Source organism: Thrips palmi, unplaced genomic scaffold, assembly GCF_012932325.1.
Source record: "Thrips palmi isolate BJ-2018 unplaced genomic scaffold, TpBJ-2018v1 HiC_scaffold_18, whole genome shotgun sequence".
NCBI classification, from domain to species: domain Eukaryota; kingdom Metazoa; phylum Arthropoda; class Insecta; order Thysanoptera; family Thripidae; genus Thrips; species Thrips palmi.
In genome coordinates, this window is record NW_023144627.1 from 8,838,463 (window position 1) to 8,854,040 (window position 15,578).

At 46.0% G+C, this 15,578-nt stretch overlaps 3 protein-coding genes across 4 annotated transcripts; 1 reads left to right on the forward strand and 2 right to left on the reverse strand.

The window, feature by feature from the left end:
* Positions 1-756: 756 nt before the first annotated feature.
* Positions 757-8,280, reverse strand: LOC117644447 (formin-like protein 20). Of its 2 annotated transcripts, none has more exons than XM_034383947.1 (12): positions 8,064-8,280; positions 7,520-7,628; positions 7,216-7,427; positions 6,992-7,127; positions 6,702-6,910; positions 6,379-6,631; positions 4,123-6,273; positions 3,850-4,023; positions 3,718-3,758; positions 3,421-3,634; positions 3,067-3,312; positions 757-2,981 (listed from the first exon to the last, which is right to left on the reverse strand). In XM_034383947.1, exons 1-12 carry the CDS (start codon positions 8,178-8,180, stop codon positions 2,644-2,646), a joined length of 4,200 nt encoding a protein of 1,399 aa, XP_034239838.1. In that variant the 5' UTR covers positions 8,181-8,280; the 3' UTR covers positions 757-2,643. The 2 variants fall into 2 exon arrangements, with proteins under 2 accessions (XP_034239838.1, XP_034239836.1); XM_034383945.1 differs by having other exon boundaries at positions 6,992-7,142.
* Positions 8,281-8,378: 98 nt separating this feature from the next.
* LOC117644449 (2-hydroxyacyl-CoA lyase 2-like) lies at positions 8,379-11,569 on the forward strand. Its single transcript, XM_034383948.1, has 11 exons — positions 8,379-8,746; positions 8,843-9,001; positions 9,083-9,227; positions 9,301-9,465; positions 9,554-9,665; positions 9,765-9,865; positions 9,976-10,304; positions 10,378-10,539; positions 10,627-10,760; positions 10,856-11,129; positions 11,213-11,569. Exons 1-11 carry the CDS (start codon positions 8,645-8,647, stop codon positions 11,390-11,392), a joined length of 1,863 nt encoding a protein of 620 aa, XP_034239839.1. The 5' UTR covers positions 8,379-8,644; the 3' UTR covers positions 11,393-11,569.
* A 1,744-nt stretch (positions 11,570-13,313) lies between these two features.
* On the reverse strand, positions 13,314-15,242 carry LOC117645210 (protein lozenge-like). The gene has a single exon (XM_034385248.1). The coding sequence runs from the start codon at positions 15,028-15,030 to the stop codon at positions 14,668-14,670; it is 363 nt and encodes a 120-aa protein (XP_034241139.1). The 5' UTR covers positions 15,031-15,242; the 3' UTR covers positions 13,314-14,667.
* Positions 15,243-15,578: the final 336 nt, after the last annotated feature.

Consider the following 15,578-nt stretch of genomic DNA (forward strand, 5'->3'; position numbering starts at 1 on the left):
TGCTGGACGTGTACCCACTGCGCGGCGCCGACCGGGACGCGTGCACCGAGCTGCGCGGCCTGGAGCACGTCGAGCTGGCCTTGCAGGTCAACACTCTGCTCAGTGGATTTGCCAGAAGACCGCTGGAAGCGGCCAAAAACTCGAAACACATTTTGAGCTCCAGAGCCGCTAAGCAGGACTCGAACCGAGCTTGTGACCCCACCAATCGATTCCTCGTTCAGAGAGCAATCCATTGGTGGGGTCACACGTTCGATTCGAGTCCCATTTAACGACTCTGTAGCTCAAAACGCGTCTGGAGTCTTGGTCTCCTCCGCCGGTCTTCTGGCCTACTGTGCAGTGTGCCACGCTCCTGGCAGCGTTGCCAGTACCCTACGCTTTAAAAAAAAAAAAAAAAAAATCTCTCACTTTGGTTTTACGCTGCCTTGTGTTGATGTTGTTGGTGGCTGTCATGGCAGGTGAGCGATCCCCACAGGCGGCAGGCGAGCCCCGAGTTCACCCAGCGCGTGGAGGCGGCCCTGCAGGAGGTGATGGACCTGTGCCTGGCGATGCGCTCGCCGCTGCGGACCGCCGCCTTCAAGCTGCTGGCTCCCAGCAAGCCGCTGTCCGACCGCCACTTGCCGCCACTGCGAAAGCGGCTGCAGAGCGTCTTCGCCGCCCAGCGGCCCAACCTCAAGGTCGACCTAACTGCCCAGGACGACTAAAGACGGCCACGACCTGCTGTTTCCCTCACCGTTCGGGATGAATTGAGAGCGCCAGTTCAAGTTTTTAATACAAACTTATTTATTTGGAAGGAATCTGTTACGGTTACATGATCAGGGACGGACTGCAAGATTGCTGCTTGTGGAGTGATACAAAGCCTACATTTCTGAAGCTTGTCAACTATGTATTGGCATTTAGATAAGTTAATGTAAAAGTATGCAATCACAGTTGTAAAAATACCTATCACTGGATACAGTTTTCTTAAAAAGAAAGTACAAGCAATTACAAATGTCACTTGAATGTTTTTCTTTCAACATAGCACTGGGTGACCTCTTATTATAAGTATTTTGCTAAAAGTGACCGTGGTTTCCCTGGACGTTGAAACTATTTTTGAAAGAGATACAAGATAAAATTTAACATGTACATAATAAATTTATATATACCATTAAGAAGACAATCATAAATAAAGCAAACAACTTTTTTAGTTCACCCCATTAGAAACATATTTTAACCCAACGTTAACAACATTTCTTTCATAAAGAAACAAGGAAACAAAAACAGTAGAAAAAATTAATACAAGATACAAATAGACATTAACAGAATGAACTCTCTGTTTACAGAATTTGGTATGGTGTGAAAAATTTTGATTGCATCATTTCTTCAACCCCAAAAATAATAAATTAACTGTGCAGGGTTCCTTAAAATTACAGAAAACGAAAGTCAGTATATTATTGGTGAAACCCTCTGATGCCCATATTGGTACAAAAAGGAAATGCTCTACCAGCTAAAGCAACTGATCGGGGCAAGAAATGATGATTTGATACAGCATACCAAGCACAATACTCCTTTTTTAAAGATATTGTATGGCTGAGGGAGAAGTAAAGACCAGCTAAAACAAAGTATGGAAGAAAAGAACAACAAAACACTGAAGTCACAAAGGACCTGATCACACCTGACTTTGATATAACATACTAGCTGAGGTCAGTTCTTTCGTGACTAAAATTTTAAGGAGACTCTGTAAAACACAAATAAAGAGACAAGGAGGTTGCCCTCCACTACAAGGTATAAAATAGCATATTTTACTTTCTTTAAAAGAGAGATAGAAGAGGCTCTCCTTGGGAGGGCTCATCTTGTCTAGAGAGCTTTCTTGGTCCTTAAACCACATTTTCAAATAACAAACTATAAATATAAAATGGAATGTTAAGCTTACTCTGATTTAATTTTGAACTAACTACTTCGTCTCTACAAACTTAAATTTGATTAATTATAGATACATTCATATCACATATGCCTAGGCATCACTTGGATTTTAAGGTTTTCCAATGACAATGACACAATCTAAGGCGTAACTCCAACCGCAACATATGTCTTTGACAGAAAAATTATAACATTAACACAGTAGACAGAAAACAAATGAGATAAGTAAAGCTACATGTCCTTTATCATCAACACAGCTTTGAAAAAAAACATTTGTGTTCTGTCCACTTTTTCTCTAACATACCGGTACAAAAGTTTGAGCTTAAAAATCACAATGTAAAGTTTACTACTACTAAAAGTACGAACCTCAGAAAATCCTGACTGTTAAATACTTATGTTATTATTGCCACTTTCATTCATTCATTAATAAATGGAAGAACCCTAAACTTAATTCTAAAAATACTTTCCTTAATTAAAATAAAATGATTTTCATAGCAAGACAGTCAAAATTTCAAATGGAAGTCAACAATATGTCAGTAGCAAAACCTTAACAGGCAGCACTGCTTCACCAAAAAACTGGTTCCGACTTGAAAAAGATTACAATCGTGCCTCATAGGTAAACAAGTGCTCCACCAAAATAAAAGAATATAAAAAATATCATCCAAAATGCTACAATTCTATAGTTTTAAAAAAATAATCATTAAAATTGGGTAAAAGCCACCCTAATTTTTGAAGGAATGTTAATTCTCAGAGATACTGCTGTTTCTTATGGGTCTTTGGATGCTGGTGGGGGGTCTGTGGATAGAGGTGCTGCTGAAGGGGCTGGTGCTGAGCAGCGACAGGGGGCGCATGCCTCTGAGGGGGGTAGGGGTGGCGGTGCTGGTATGGCTGGGGCGGCAGGCGCTGGGTAGGGGTGGCCGCAAGCGGACGGGGATGGGGGTGGGGGTGTGGATGGGGATGCAGGTGCGATGGAGGGGGGTATGTGGGCTGGGTCTGGTGGTTTGGAATCGTTGGGTAGGAGACTGGGCTTCGCACAGAATGTTCCTGCGCTGTTGGGTGCGACTTACTTCCATCATCCATGATGCCTATAATCACAAGGGGAAAATGGAGTTAGATGACAACGTACTTGAAGATCCAGGAAGAGTAAGATCATAGTGAGGGCGCTCATACCTGCTGGAAGTATTGTTTTTCCAGGGTTGATGACCATTGTAGGTGACACCACACCTGCTGGGAAAGGGGCAGAGACTTTGCTGGGTGTAGCAGTTTTGACAGGTGACCTTTGCACTGCAGAGCTCGGGTCTTCATTGGCTGCTTTGACCGCTGCTGGAGGGGATGAAGCAGAGGAGTTTCCAGAACGTCGCAACTGGAGAGCACCCAGAGCTCTGCTTAAGCTACTGCCAGACAACTTCTTGGGAGCTGAAACAAGAACACAAAAATAGTAAGATATGACATCTGACTCAGTTACCAATGTTCCAATAAAATTAAAATAATGCAGTAGATTAACTAAGCCAGGAAAACACCTACATGATCGAGACTTGGAAGCTCCGGCCGCCTGCACGGGAGTGTTGGATTTAGAAGAGGGAGTCGTAGTTGTCGGCACTGTGGCAGGAGCTTGGGAGGGAACCGTTGAAATAGAGGGAGATGGAACTGTAGCTGGCAATGGTCCAGGTGGAAAAGCTGCCACCTTTTGCGGAGAGACAGATTGATTTCCCTTGGCAGACCACCTCTTCGGATCAACCTGAAATAAGACACAGCTTATGTCAGATCTATGCACAAAATTACTGCAGTAATTTTTTTTTTTTAATTTATAACATTACTTACAGGTGTACTTGGACTTAACACTCCTGCTGCTTCTTTATTCGCTGCAAGAAAGGCAAAAAGAACAGAAATGAGATAATAAAGAAGTCAAGAGCCACACAGTACAATGCCCTTAGTCCATCAAAAAATAACAACCTGTAGTTTTCCTCGGCAGGACAACACTGGCATGCCTCTTGATCCTCGGTGGAGCACTAGGTCCGCTCGGGCGTTGACCACTGGTTGAAGCTTTAGTAGGAATTATTCCATTTCCAGATGCACAGAGTGCAAGGTCATCTTGAGATCCTCTTCTGAGGACGCTGGCTACAAGTCCTGACCAAATATTAAGAAAAATGGATTATTTACAACCTTTAGATTGGTGGGACATTAATTACAAGAAATACATGGTCATGGTTTATTAGGAGAGCTTACCGTAGCTGTAAGGTTCTGCTGGTTTCTTGTCATAAGTAGTTGGAATGGCAGCGACTCCATGACTATGCCCACGTGCATTGTGCAAATGTGGTCTATGTTGAGAGCCATTAGAGGGTCGAGGTTGATGAGATTGATGTGGTTGATGATCCATACCCATAGGAGGTCTCAGAGGCACATTGCCATTTGGGGGCAGGGCAATCGGATGAGATGAAGCGGCATTGCCCAGCTGACTGGCAGTCAACAACATTTGCAGCTGGGGCATGGGAGGAGGAACTGACAACATCACGTTCCTCCTGTCCACAGTCGTTTGAGGTGAGACATGCGGACTTGCGCCTAAACTAAGAGGTGCCCTGCGATCCACAGTTGTTTGAGGGGATATGTGAGACCCAGAGTTCCTGCGATCCACTGTGGTTTGAGGAGAGCGTTGAGGAGCTCCAATATGATTTCTTGGGTTCATTGGTGAAGATTCTGATGGCATCAACATACTTGAGAGTTGATTGAGATGATTCCGGCGCTCAACTGTCGTTTGAGGTGATTGATGAGGACTGGAATGCGAACTCAAAGGGTTTCTTCGATCCACTGTTGTCTGCGGAGAGTGATGAGGGCTTGCCGCTGCTGAAAGTGGGTTTCTCCTGTCTACGGTGGTTTGCGGAGAGCTGTGAGGACTTGGGTGTGAGCTCAGCGGGTTTCTACGATCCACAGTGGCTTGGGGTGACTGATGAGGGCTTGCGAGTGCGTTTCTTCTATCATAGGTTGTCTGTGGAGACCGGTGAGGACTTGAAGGGGCATAGTGAGAGTGTCTTCTATCAACTGTTGTTTGGGGTGACTGCTGCGGACTTGACATAGTCATGTTTGGAAGAGGATTCCTACGGTCAACAGTTGTCTGAGGTGAGCGATGGGGGCTGCTGGGCATAGCTAAAGGATTTCGACGATCAACAGTTGTTTGAGGAGAACGGTGAGGACTTCCCATTGAATTATTTACAACAGGAGGGCGCCATTCAGAGGAAGCAGGCTGAATGTCATCCTTTTTAGGAACCCTGTCCAGAGATTTGTAAGGCTTAACAGGAAGAGAATTCTGCATGGCTTCAATTTTCCTTGCCTTCAATTCATGGGCTGTACCTTCTCTTCTCAAACACGATTTGAGTTCTTGCAGACTCAGGTCACCATTCTTCAGATTACTTTTCAGATCAATAGAGGTAGCAGCTCGGTTCCAAATTAAACCAATTTGCTTCAGAGGATCAGAACCATTTTCTACTGGAGTCCCATTAGATGTGACTGTTTCTCCTGAGAGTCCCTTCACGTATAAGTCTACCTTAGGAGAGGCTCGATCAGGTTTGACGATGATGACATTTGACAGGCTGGTGTCGACTTCATCTTTACTGTTACCCTGATACCTCATCTGGTGTACCAGCGGGCCATCAACTTCATCAGGTACATCATGGTTCCTTTGAGGAGTATGTTGCCTTGCCACAATTGGATTGGTGTTGCTCAAACCCTTGTCTGCGGGTAACTCCGTCTTCTTAGATATAGCTTGTCTGAAGCTGTCCCTTCTTTCACGAATTCCTTTCCCTCCCACAACACCTTCAATTCGCTGACAGCCAGCATCTCCCGAAGGAGAATCCACTGACCTGGAAAGGAAATCTTTGCAATCTTGAAGCAGTTTGCGGCCATCATCATCCAAGTGGAGAGAGCGCCGGGTTGGTTTTGGACTGTTGTCTGATTCAAAACTTCTTCTTCTTCTTAGAAGTGCACCTGGCATCGATTTGTTCCTGGCAGTTGGAGGCTTTGATTTTACTGAGCCGTTAGCTGATGTATTGGCTGCATGGTGTGCAATAATAGATAACCTGTTCCTTTCTCCAACTATTCGTAATGATTTACTTCTTTTGATGGGAAGAGCAGGACATGGTGCAGTCACAACAGGCACAGGGTTAGATGCTTGCCTTCTGCCCAGAGACTGGCTTCGAGACACAGGACTACGCTCAAACATAGCTTTCAGCTTGGCAATACCAACAGGTCCTCCTTGACTGTTGCGCTGCTTTTGGGTCTGATTTTCAACTTCTTTTTCATGTTTGGATGCAGCCATATGTACTCGATTTTTCCTTGGGAGTGGAGGTGCAGGAGAGGACTCATCAGTTTGAATTGTTTTGATTCCTGTAAAAAAACAAACAAAAAACCCCATGAGATTTATAAAAAATTGGACGTGAAAAAAAATATGGGCATTTTAAGGAAACAAGTAACAAGCTGGATGTAACTTACCAATTTTTCTAGGTTCATCAAACGTGCGCACAGATTCATAAAGAGGTTCTTCCTCATTCTTGTTGCGTACAAGGGCTCCGTCAAGGTCAATATTTTCATAAGGGTGAGAATCTATAACTCTTAGTTGCTCTTTAAATAACTCTCTTACTGCCCTATGCACCAATATGTATTGTTCTGTAGTTTGAACCATAGCAACACGCTGTCGTCGCATTTCTCGCACCAAAGTATGAAGACTGAAGTCCTTGGTCAATTTCTGAAAGCAGCAAGGGGTTAATAAAATTTACACCATTACCATCAGAAAAGTCACTGTGATTAATACTTACACCTGCACGAAGTAATCCCCAAACATAATCAATTGCACAAATTGTTCCTGTGCGCCCACATCCAGCTGAGCAATGAACAAGAACTGGCAGAGTTTCAGAGGCTTGCGTATCTCTCACTAGACGAACCATGTCCAATAGGGGGCGCACGGATGGAGGTACGCCGTGATCTGGCCATGCTGAATAATGAAACTGACACACAGTGCGCTCCTCTGAAAACAAGACAAGATATATTACTCTAAATTAACAGACAACACCCATGTAGAAATGATAGTAAATATTTTAATCTTTACCAGTGGTGTTATCTTTGTTGGTATATTCCAGTTTAATGGTGCGCACAGAAAAGTCAGGACAGACATCACTTCCTTGTATCAAACGAATGCGCACCATGCCATACTGCTTCACTTCTTCCTCCCGATCAACCCAATACTTTTCACATTTGTGCTGAAAGAGTTAAGAAGAAAAGAATAAAACATCAAAAATAGAGAAAATAACCAGCTACTATTTTGTAACTTACCTTTCCGGCTTCATCTTCATTGCAGGCCATAATAATGACATGGACTTCACATTCCACCACCATTCTCCAGAAATCATTGACGGTGTGAGGTAAGGGCCCCTGGCTAGCAATGTAAGCCGGAGACCCGCTAGCTCCTCTGATGAAATTGGCATTGATGTAGTCACTTCCTGTAGTCCCGGCATATTCACTCAGAATAACACGACTGAAGTCAACTGCAGAATAGAAAAAAAAAAAAAGACAATATGAAAGAAAAACTCCCTTTCCAAAGGAATGTGTTTTGTTGAACGGGCGCTCATGTTCTTACATGGCAAAATATCTTTGTATCGGTTCTTCTTCCGATTGACTTCTTTTTCTCCTTCTCCACTGGCATAAAGCTTGTGTCCTTTAAGGTTTTCACTGAATAATTTCAGCTCCTGCAAAAAGAAACCGTAAAGAGAATTTGTAGCAGACATAGTTTCATAGTGAGATTTCTGACACAGTAGAAAGTGGAACTAATTCAACTTTGTAGGTTCAATAGGAACTCATGGGGTGAGAAAAACGAGATGCCCGAGTAACAATGCACCGAAAAACAAAAGTACGCTTTCAAGGCAAATTTTTCAACATGATAATAACAAGAGTAATTATGATTTTCGAGTTCAAACAGCGGCGTCTAACCTCATTCGGCAAGGTAAGAAGCCAGGAATCAACAGGTTTCAGTGGAAAACACCAATGAAAATCCTCAGAATTTCAAGAATAACTCTAGATAAGACAGTCTGAATACTGTTCAAAACCAAAATAATAGGTCTAAGAGGGGTCCAAACAAAGAGAAAGAATGTCACCCTATGTTGACACACTTGACAACAACCAACCTGGAACTCCTTTTCATAACTATCTTCTGGAGATCTCTGAGATTCCAACTTCTCAATGTGGTTCAAAAAATTGTGGAGAATGATGCGGAGAGGAGTTCTTCCTTTATCTTCTTTCATTTCAACCCATGCCGAGGACAGCAAATCTCAAATTAACACTTGTTGCTTTGCTTCAGAACTCTGGAATGCGTCTTCTCCAAACAGATTGGTATGTGGAGTCACATTGCGGTTGGCATGGCGGCCGGATACACATTGCAGTTGTTGTGAGGCTCGCTGGGCTCGCTACACCAATGACATGAGAAATTGACTACTGCGCTGTTGAAGGGTGTACAGTTCTTGTCAAAATTGTTTATCACCATTCAGTGCAGACTACCTGGTGGACCTGTTGGTATCTTTTTGACCCTTGCGCTCTCTAATCTTATCTATTGTATCGTAATCCAACAAGGAGAGAAAACTTTATGCTAAACCCCGTCCTGAAAGTGATTCGAAATCTTGATGGTTTGATTAAGCTGTGGCAAGCTGCTTCTAGTGCTGGGGAATCCAGCCACTATTTGCAAGGATAGGAATTTGAAATTATTGGTAAAATGGAGTGCTGCTGTTTATCACTCTGGGCAGGAACCTTGTTCTTAGGGCTCCTTGCAGCATTTATTAAATTTTTCAACGTGCTCTACATTTTTATGCACCCGGTAAGTATATTGAGTAGTCATTTTCTCGCTCGCTCTTGAAATGTGAACCTTTAATTTTTGAGTTCATGAAAATAATTGTTTCATATTTTTTGAAAGGTGGATGTGGATTCCAAGAAACATGGGGGAGAGATAGTTGCTGATGTTCTCAAAAGCCACGGAGTAAAATTCATTTTCACTCTGGTTGGCGGACACATATCACCTATTTTAGTGGCTTCTGAGAAATTAGGGATCAAAGTTGTTGACACCCGACATGAGGTAAACTAAACCTACCTTACAACCAAACGTTGCTGCATGCTCTACCTGTATAAAATTAGCTGCAATTATGACTGCTTTTAGGTGTCTGCAGTTTTTGCAGCAGATGCTGTTGCTCGTCTTTCTGGGACTGTGGGTGTGGCCGCTGTGACCGCTGGCCCTGGCCTCACAAATACCATCACAGCCGTGAAAAATGCTCAGATGGCAGAGTCCCCCCTTCTCCTGATTGGTAATCGAATGTCTGATTTAATTCATCCATTTTCTCAGCCACTGTACATTACACTCTAATTCATTATTTCCAGGTGGGGCTGCAGCAACTATTCTGAAAGGACGAGGAGCACTTCAAGACATCGACCAAATCTCGTTGTTCAAGTCAATTTGTAAATCCTGCTCAACAGTCAAATGTGTCCGAGACATAGCTCCTACCTTGAGAAAGGCCATTTGTGAAGCTCAGTCTGGTACCCCAGGTATAAATCAAAGACGTATTCAATGCCATTAGTTTTTGAAGTGATTTTCCCCTTAGTTTAATCATAAATATAATGTATGGATTTCCAGGCCCAGTTTTTGTGGAATTCCCAATTGATGTCCTGTATCCATTTGCCATGGTGAACAAGGAAGTGCTTGGTTCCAGCAAGCCAAAGGGTTTCCTTGCTAACGCTCTTCATTGGTAATGTGACTGAAGATTATTTTTCAAATGTCTTCCTTATTTGCTTTGTTGTAACTTTTGTGCTAATTCAAATACCTATCTTTTGCCACTCTCCAACAGGTACATGAACAACTATGTGCAAAACATTTTTTCTGGTGCCTGGGAAAAGCGACCAGTTTCCCCCTTGATGCCTAGCATTCCTCTGCCAACATCAGAAGAAAGTGAGTTTATGCTCATTGTATTATGATAGGATTAAACAATGTCACACTATTACACTGCGTTTTTTAAAAATTTGTTATGTAATACTGATTATTTTCATGTATGTTTTCAGTTCAGAGGAGTGTGGAGCTGCTTTCGCGATCCAAGAGGCCTCTTCTTGTGATTGGGAGCCAGGCCACTCTGCCTCCAGTTCCGTCTGAAGAACTCAAGCAGGCTGTCGAGTCACTAGGAATCCCTTGCTACCTAGGTGGCATGGCGAGGGGTCTTCTGGGATCAAAGAGCGGAATACAATTCCGTCACCAGCGAGGCAATGCTCTCAAGCGAGCAGATGTTGTCATTTTAGCTGGAAGTGTCTGTGATTTCCGCCTTCAATATGGCAGGTCAATACCTCGCTCTGCTAAAATCATTTGCATCAACCGCAGCAAGGAGCAGCTGTGGAAGGTATATTCTGGTATCTTTTCTTTAAAAATATCACCCCAACTACCTTTTTATTAATGATTATTTTTTAATTCAGAATTCTGACGCGTTTTGGAAACCTACTGTGCCTGTCTTGGGGGATGCTGCCACATTCATGGTGAAATTATCAGAAGCTCTTCGTGGATCATTTAAAGTTGACCAAGAATGGATTTCTGAGCTCAGAGAAAGGGAAAACATCAAAGAAAAGGCAAATGAAGAGGTACAGTTCTTTCCTTGTGCTGATGGCAGACACAGAAAATAGGTCATTTCACTCATTGCACTCAAAATTCCTGTTTTTTCCTTTTAGATGTCATTGCAGCCAACAGACAATCACATCAATCCCATGAGGCTATTTTTCGAACTGGAAAAAGTATTGCCTGATAATGCAATTCTTGTTGCTGATGGTGGGGACTTTGTTGCCACAGGTGCCTACATTCTCAGGTAATCCTTCCTCCTGATCACAAAAATTATTTGGTACCCATTATACCATTGCTGCTGCAGGTGACAAAAACAAAAATGTCCTAACTTTATTACAGACCCCGAGGACCTCTTCAATGGCTTGACCCTGGAGCATTTGGCACTCTGGGTGTTGGAGGTGGTTTTGCATTGGGAGCCAAGCTTTGCCGGCCTGACAGTGAAGTTTGGATCATTTGGGGAGATGGCTCCTGTGGTTACAGTGTTGCAGAGATTGACACCATGAAACGTTTTGGAGCTCATGTCATTTCTGTTGTTGGAAATGATGCTGGCTGGACACAAATTCTGAGAGAGCAGGAGCCAATGTTCAATAGCTCTGTTGCCTGCAAGCTAGAGGTAATACTTTGGTTGTTTCTTAAATGGGTAAAAATTCTGGCAACAAGGGTCACAATCTTTCATGTTTATTTTCGATTTTCTAGCACACCAATTATCACGAAGTTTCTCAAGGCTATGGAGGTGAAGGCCTGCTCTTGAAGTACGACAAAGATGACATTGCTGGGACACTTCGCAGAGCACAAACCATTGGCCAAAAGTCAAGTGTGCTTCTCAATGTATGGATTGGTAAAACTAGTTTCAGAGATGGAAGTATTTCTGTTTAAGCTGGAATACATTTCATTATTTCTGTGTCATTCCAGAATAGGGTCTTACATAGATGCATTCCTGTACAAATACTTAATAGTCCTTAAAAAAATGTTGGCCTTATGACAAACTGTGATTCATATATATTTTGTTTATCCTTGTTTTGTTATAATTTTTATAAAATATTTTTTGAAGCATTTATTTTATGTTGAACTGAATTGTTATGGTATGGTGGGACAGGCTCCATAGTTAGTCGTACTAGAGTGTGCATTTCTTTATTTTTTTGATTGAATAAGTTTTAAAAAAATTTCGAAAAGAGAATACAATGTTACCAGTCATTCATCCCTCAACATGAGACATTGAACAAAAACAAAAATAAGCCCATGCACTAAGTGCAGGAGGACAAGAGCCGGCATACGATCATGTGTGGTCTAGCCCTTAGTGGTAATGGTAATGTCGGGTAGGCAACCCATCAGGCACGAGAGTGTTGGGTTGCCTAAGCGCACGGCGCTTCGGGCGGGTGCAGAGTGCAGGACCCAGAAGTGAGCGGCTGACAGTGTGCCCGTGGAGTGTCCTTGGTCGAGGAGAGATCACTGACTTGGAGTTGGAAGAGAGAGAGAGAGAGACTGCCTGAGCCATTGGCGCACTTACACGACGTGGTACCGTCGTTGCTGCTCTTATTGCCTCGCTACCCCTATGGTGACCGTCGACCGCAGGGCTGTAGGCTGGATCCGTCTCTCTCGCACTCATGAGGCGTTTCGCAGATGTGCGAGAGAGATAGAGAGCAGTGGTCTGTGGGCTCGTAAGACAGCGAGTAACGCGTGCGACGCGATTAAAACGCTTCTAGGAAGCTGTTAAGGACGTTCTGCGAACCAAGTTAGTTCGCCTCGTGCTATGCAGGCTATCAACCCGACAGCCAGTGTTACCTCACAAATGGGCGAAGATTCCCCACAGTGCACAGTGGGCCAGAAAGCCGGCGCCGGCTGCCAAACTTCAAGACGCGTTTTGAGCTCCAGAGTCGCGTCGCCAGGCTAAAATTGGGAACCCTTTTGACACTGCATCGTGGGAAGTTTTGCCTACTTGTGTGGCAAAACTGCTCACCTTTCCACTTCCGCAGTGTCTCTGTCTTCGTCTCCGGCGTCGACTCCGGCACCGCGCTCCGCGGCTGCAGACCGATTCCGAGAGTCGCTTTCGTCGCTCTGTCTCTCTCCCACCTGCGCGGCACGCCCCGTGAGTGCGAGAGGGACAGAGCGGCGAAAACGACTCTCGGAATCAGTCTGCAGGGAGAGACGTTTTGAGGAGCTCTTAACTTGGCGGCGACGGACGTTTATGCAGACTGTTGCGCCCGCAGTCCGCAGAGCAGCGATTCCGCATGTCTCTCTGTCTCTCTCGCACCGGCCCTTGGGGCCCTCCCGGCCGCGAGTGCGAGAGAGACAGAGAGAGACAGAGAGAGAGGCGGAGCGCGCGGCGACGAAAGCACTGTTGGAATCAGTCTGCCGTCCCGCCCGCATTAGGCCGGCTGTCATAAAAAGGCGTGCCGAGTGTGCCAGCCACCGCGCGCTCTTCGTCACAGGCTTTATGGTGGAGGAACGCTTTTATTATTAATTGTGAATGTTGCAGGCCATTCAGCAAGCCGCGGTACCGTGCGTGTGTGCGGTCACACTCGCATTGTGTTCGAGTAGTACACTACACTCGGAAACAATCCGCGACCACGCTGACGGGGACTGCGGGGACATACTTGGACGGTGCATCACACAGCGTATGCAAAAAAAAGTTACGTTGTAACAGTGTCGGAAGGGTTGCCAACCTCGGCCTGCTAGGCAACTTCTTGAGAACAAAGCCCAGCAGGCTTAGGTTGGCAACCTTTCGACACTGGTGCGTCGTGGTGATTTTCGCCAACAACTCTAAGAAAGGAGTCTCACAACTTAAAAAGCTCACAAATGCTGATATTTTTCTTTATTGTTGTCTCCATATTTTTTCTATACCGTCACCAGCAAAAGAATTGTTGGTCGTCGCAACTTCACATTGACGAGGAGTAGCCACAACATGAAAGGACACACTATCAATTTTTTGCAGGTGCGAGTGAAACTTGTACTTCTTAACAGGACGTTCTCTTCCTAAATATTGGTTTTGTAATATCCGTACAAAACTTTAAAACGCATCACAAGGAACAAAAATCAAATATCGTATATGATAAACTTTTTAAGTACTCTCAAACACTTCTTTTTACTACCGAAAAATTATGATAAATTATCGCCTATCGATACGGTGGGGCACACTACATGTAGAATACACGCCAAACAAAGTTTACAAAACGACGAAAAACAAACAAACAATATATTACAAAATTATAACCACAGATCTATTCTCTCACGATTACACTCGTTTTGTACAATGGGGGAAAAATTACAGATGCTTTACAGAAGGGTGTAACTCTGCCCTGGGAGAGCGTCCTTAGACAACTCGACGACCAGGAGCCGCGAGACACCGCGAAGGTGTCGTTGCAGGGAACCTATTGCGACATTTTGTGCCAAAGTGCGTTCACGTATGAGATTGCTATTTACACTCTAGGAAAATCGCTTACACAACAATCTTTTACAGGTATCACAATACAGTTTTCTGAGCGGAACTCTCCAGCTTCTCGCCATTTGACTCTGTCTAGTTGACTTTCGTGTTGTTCTCGCTGTTGAGTCTTAAAAGAGTCAAACACGTTTATAGAGAAACACTGCTCCTCTGTTCATGGTCCGCGCACTGACGCAGCAGCAACTCCGAGAAACAGTCGAGTCCCAGAAAAGAATTCACAATTTCAATTTACAAGTAACCTACAACACACCGACAAAAAATTCCCAGCAACATTCCTATTCTAAAAGAAGCACTTCGAGTTCAATTCACCTAAACTCCTCACTGAAGGAGGAGCACCCAGCCGCTCCGGCGAGTGGACCTCTTCCAGGGAGGCTCGTTCGTCGGCGAAGTCCTCGACTCGTCCTCAAGGTCCTGCAGTCACTTTAGTCCCTCGCTGAGATCCTTGCCCGGTGGCCAACCGAGTCCATGGCCCACACTGGGTCCACTCACAGTGGAGGCGGCGAAGTTCCCGGACGCCTTTCAGAGTCGCTAAATGGCACTCCGAACATGGCTCTCCGAACGAGCAATCCATTAGTGGGGTCACACGTTCGGTTCGAGTCCCGTTTAGCGACTCTGGAGCTCAAAACGCGTCTAGAGTTTCGGCCGCCTCCACCGGTCTTCTGGCCCACTGTGCCTTGCACTGTGTCCGCTGCGCCCACTAGGTCCACGCGGGTCAGTACGGCCGCCACACCGACGGGTCGGTCTGCCGGCTGTCGTGCTGGGCGTGCTGGCCGTGCTGGGGGTAGCGGCTGATCTCGGCCTGGTCGTCGCCGGCCTCGGCCAGGCTGCCGGCCAGCACGTTGCTGGGCTCCTGCTGCTGCAGGTCGATGCCGATCTCGATGGCGCGGACGGGCACGTCGTCGTAGTGCTGCACCTGGTGGTGGTGCACCTGGTGCGTCACCTGGCCGACGTCCACGCCGACGGCCTTGGCCGCGGAGCTGAGCGCGCTCAGCTCGCCGCCGGTGGGGTTGTGGTGCAGGTGGAGGTGGATCTGGTTCTGGTTCACGGTGGAGTACAGGTTGGGGTACAGCACCATGGGCGGGTAGGGCGCCTGCGGGGCGGCGGGCACGGCCGCGGCGGCGGGCTGGTAGTTATAGTTGTAGTTGTAGTTGGAGCCGCCGCCCCAGGACGCGGCGTGGTGGTAGGCGTTGCCCGTGTTGGCGTACGGGTCCTGGCCGTAGGGCAGCGCGGGCGCGGGCAGCGACGCCAGGGACGCCGGCCCGCCCGACGCCGTCCTGTGGTGGTGGTGGTGCGGCGGCGTCGTGGCCGTCGCCAGCCCGCACATGTCGTACTCGGCCGACGACGGCGACGTCTTGAGCGGCGGCGTCAGCAGGCTGGTGTAGTCGCCGCCGCCCTCCGGGACGGCGCCGGCAGCCCCCGCGGCCCCGGACGCCCCGTGCTCCGACAGCACTGTGACAAACGGCAAGCAGGTCAGTGCCGCGCAGTGGGCCAGAAGACCGGTGGAGCGGCCAAAACTCTAGACGCGTTTTGAGCTCCAGAGTCGCTAAATGGGACTCGAACCGAACGTGTGACCCCACCAATGGACTCCTCGTTCGGAGAGCAATCCGTTGGTGGGGTCACACG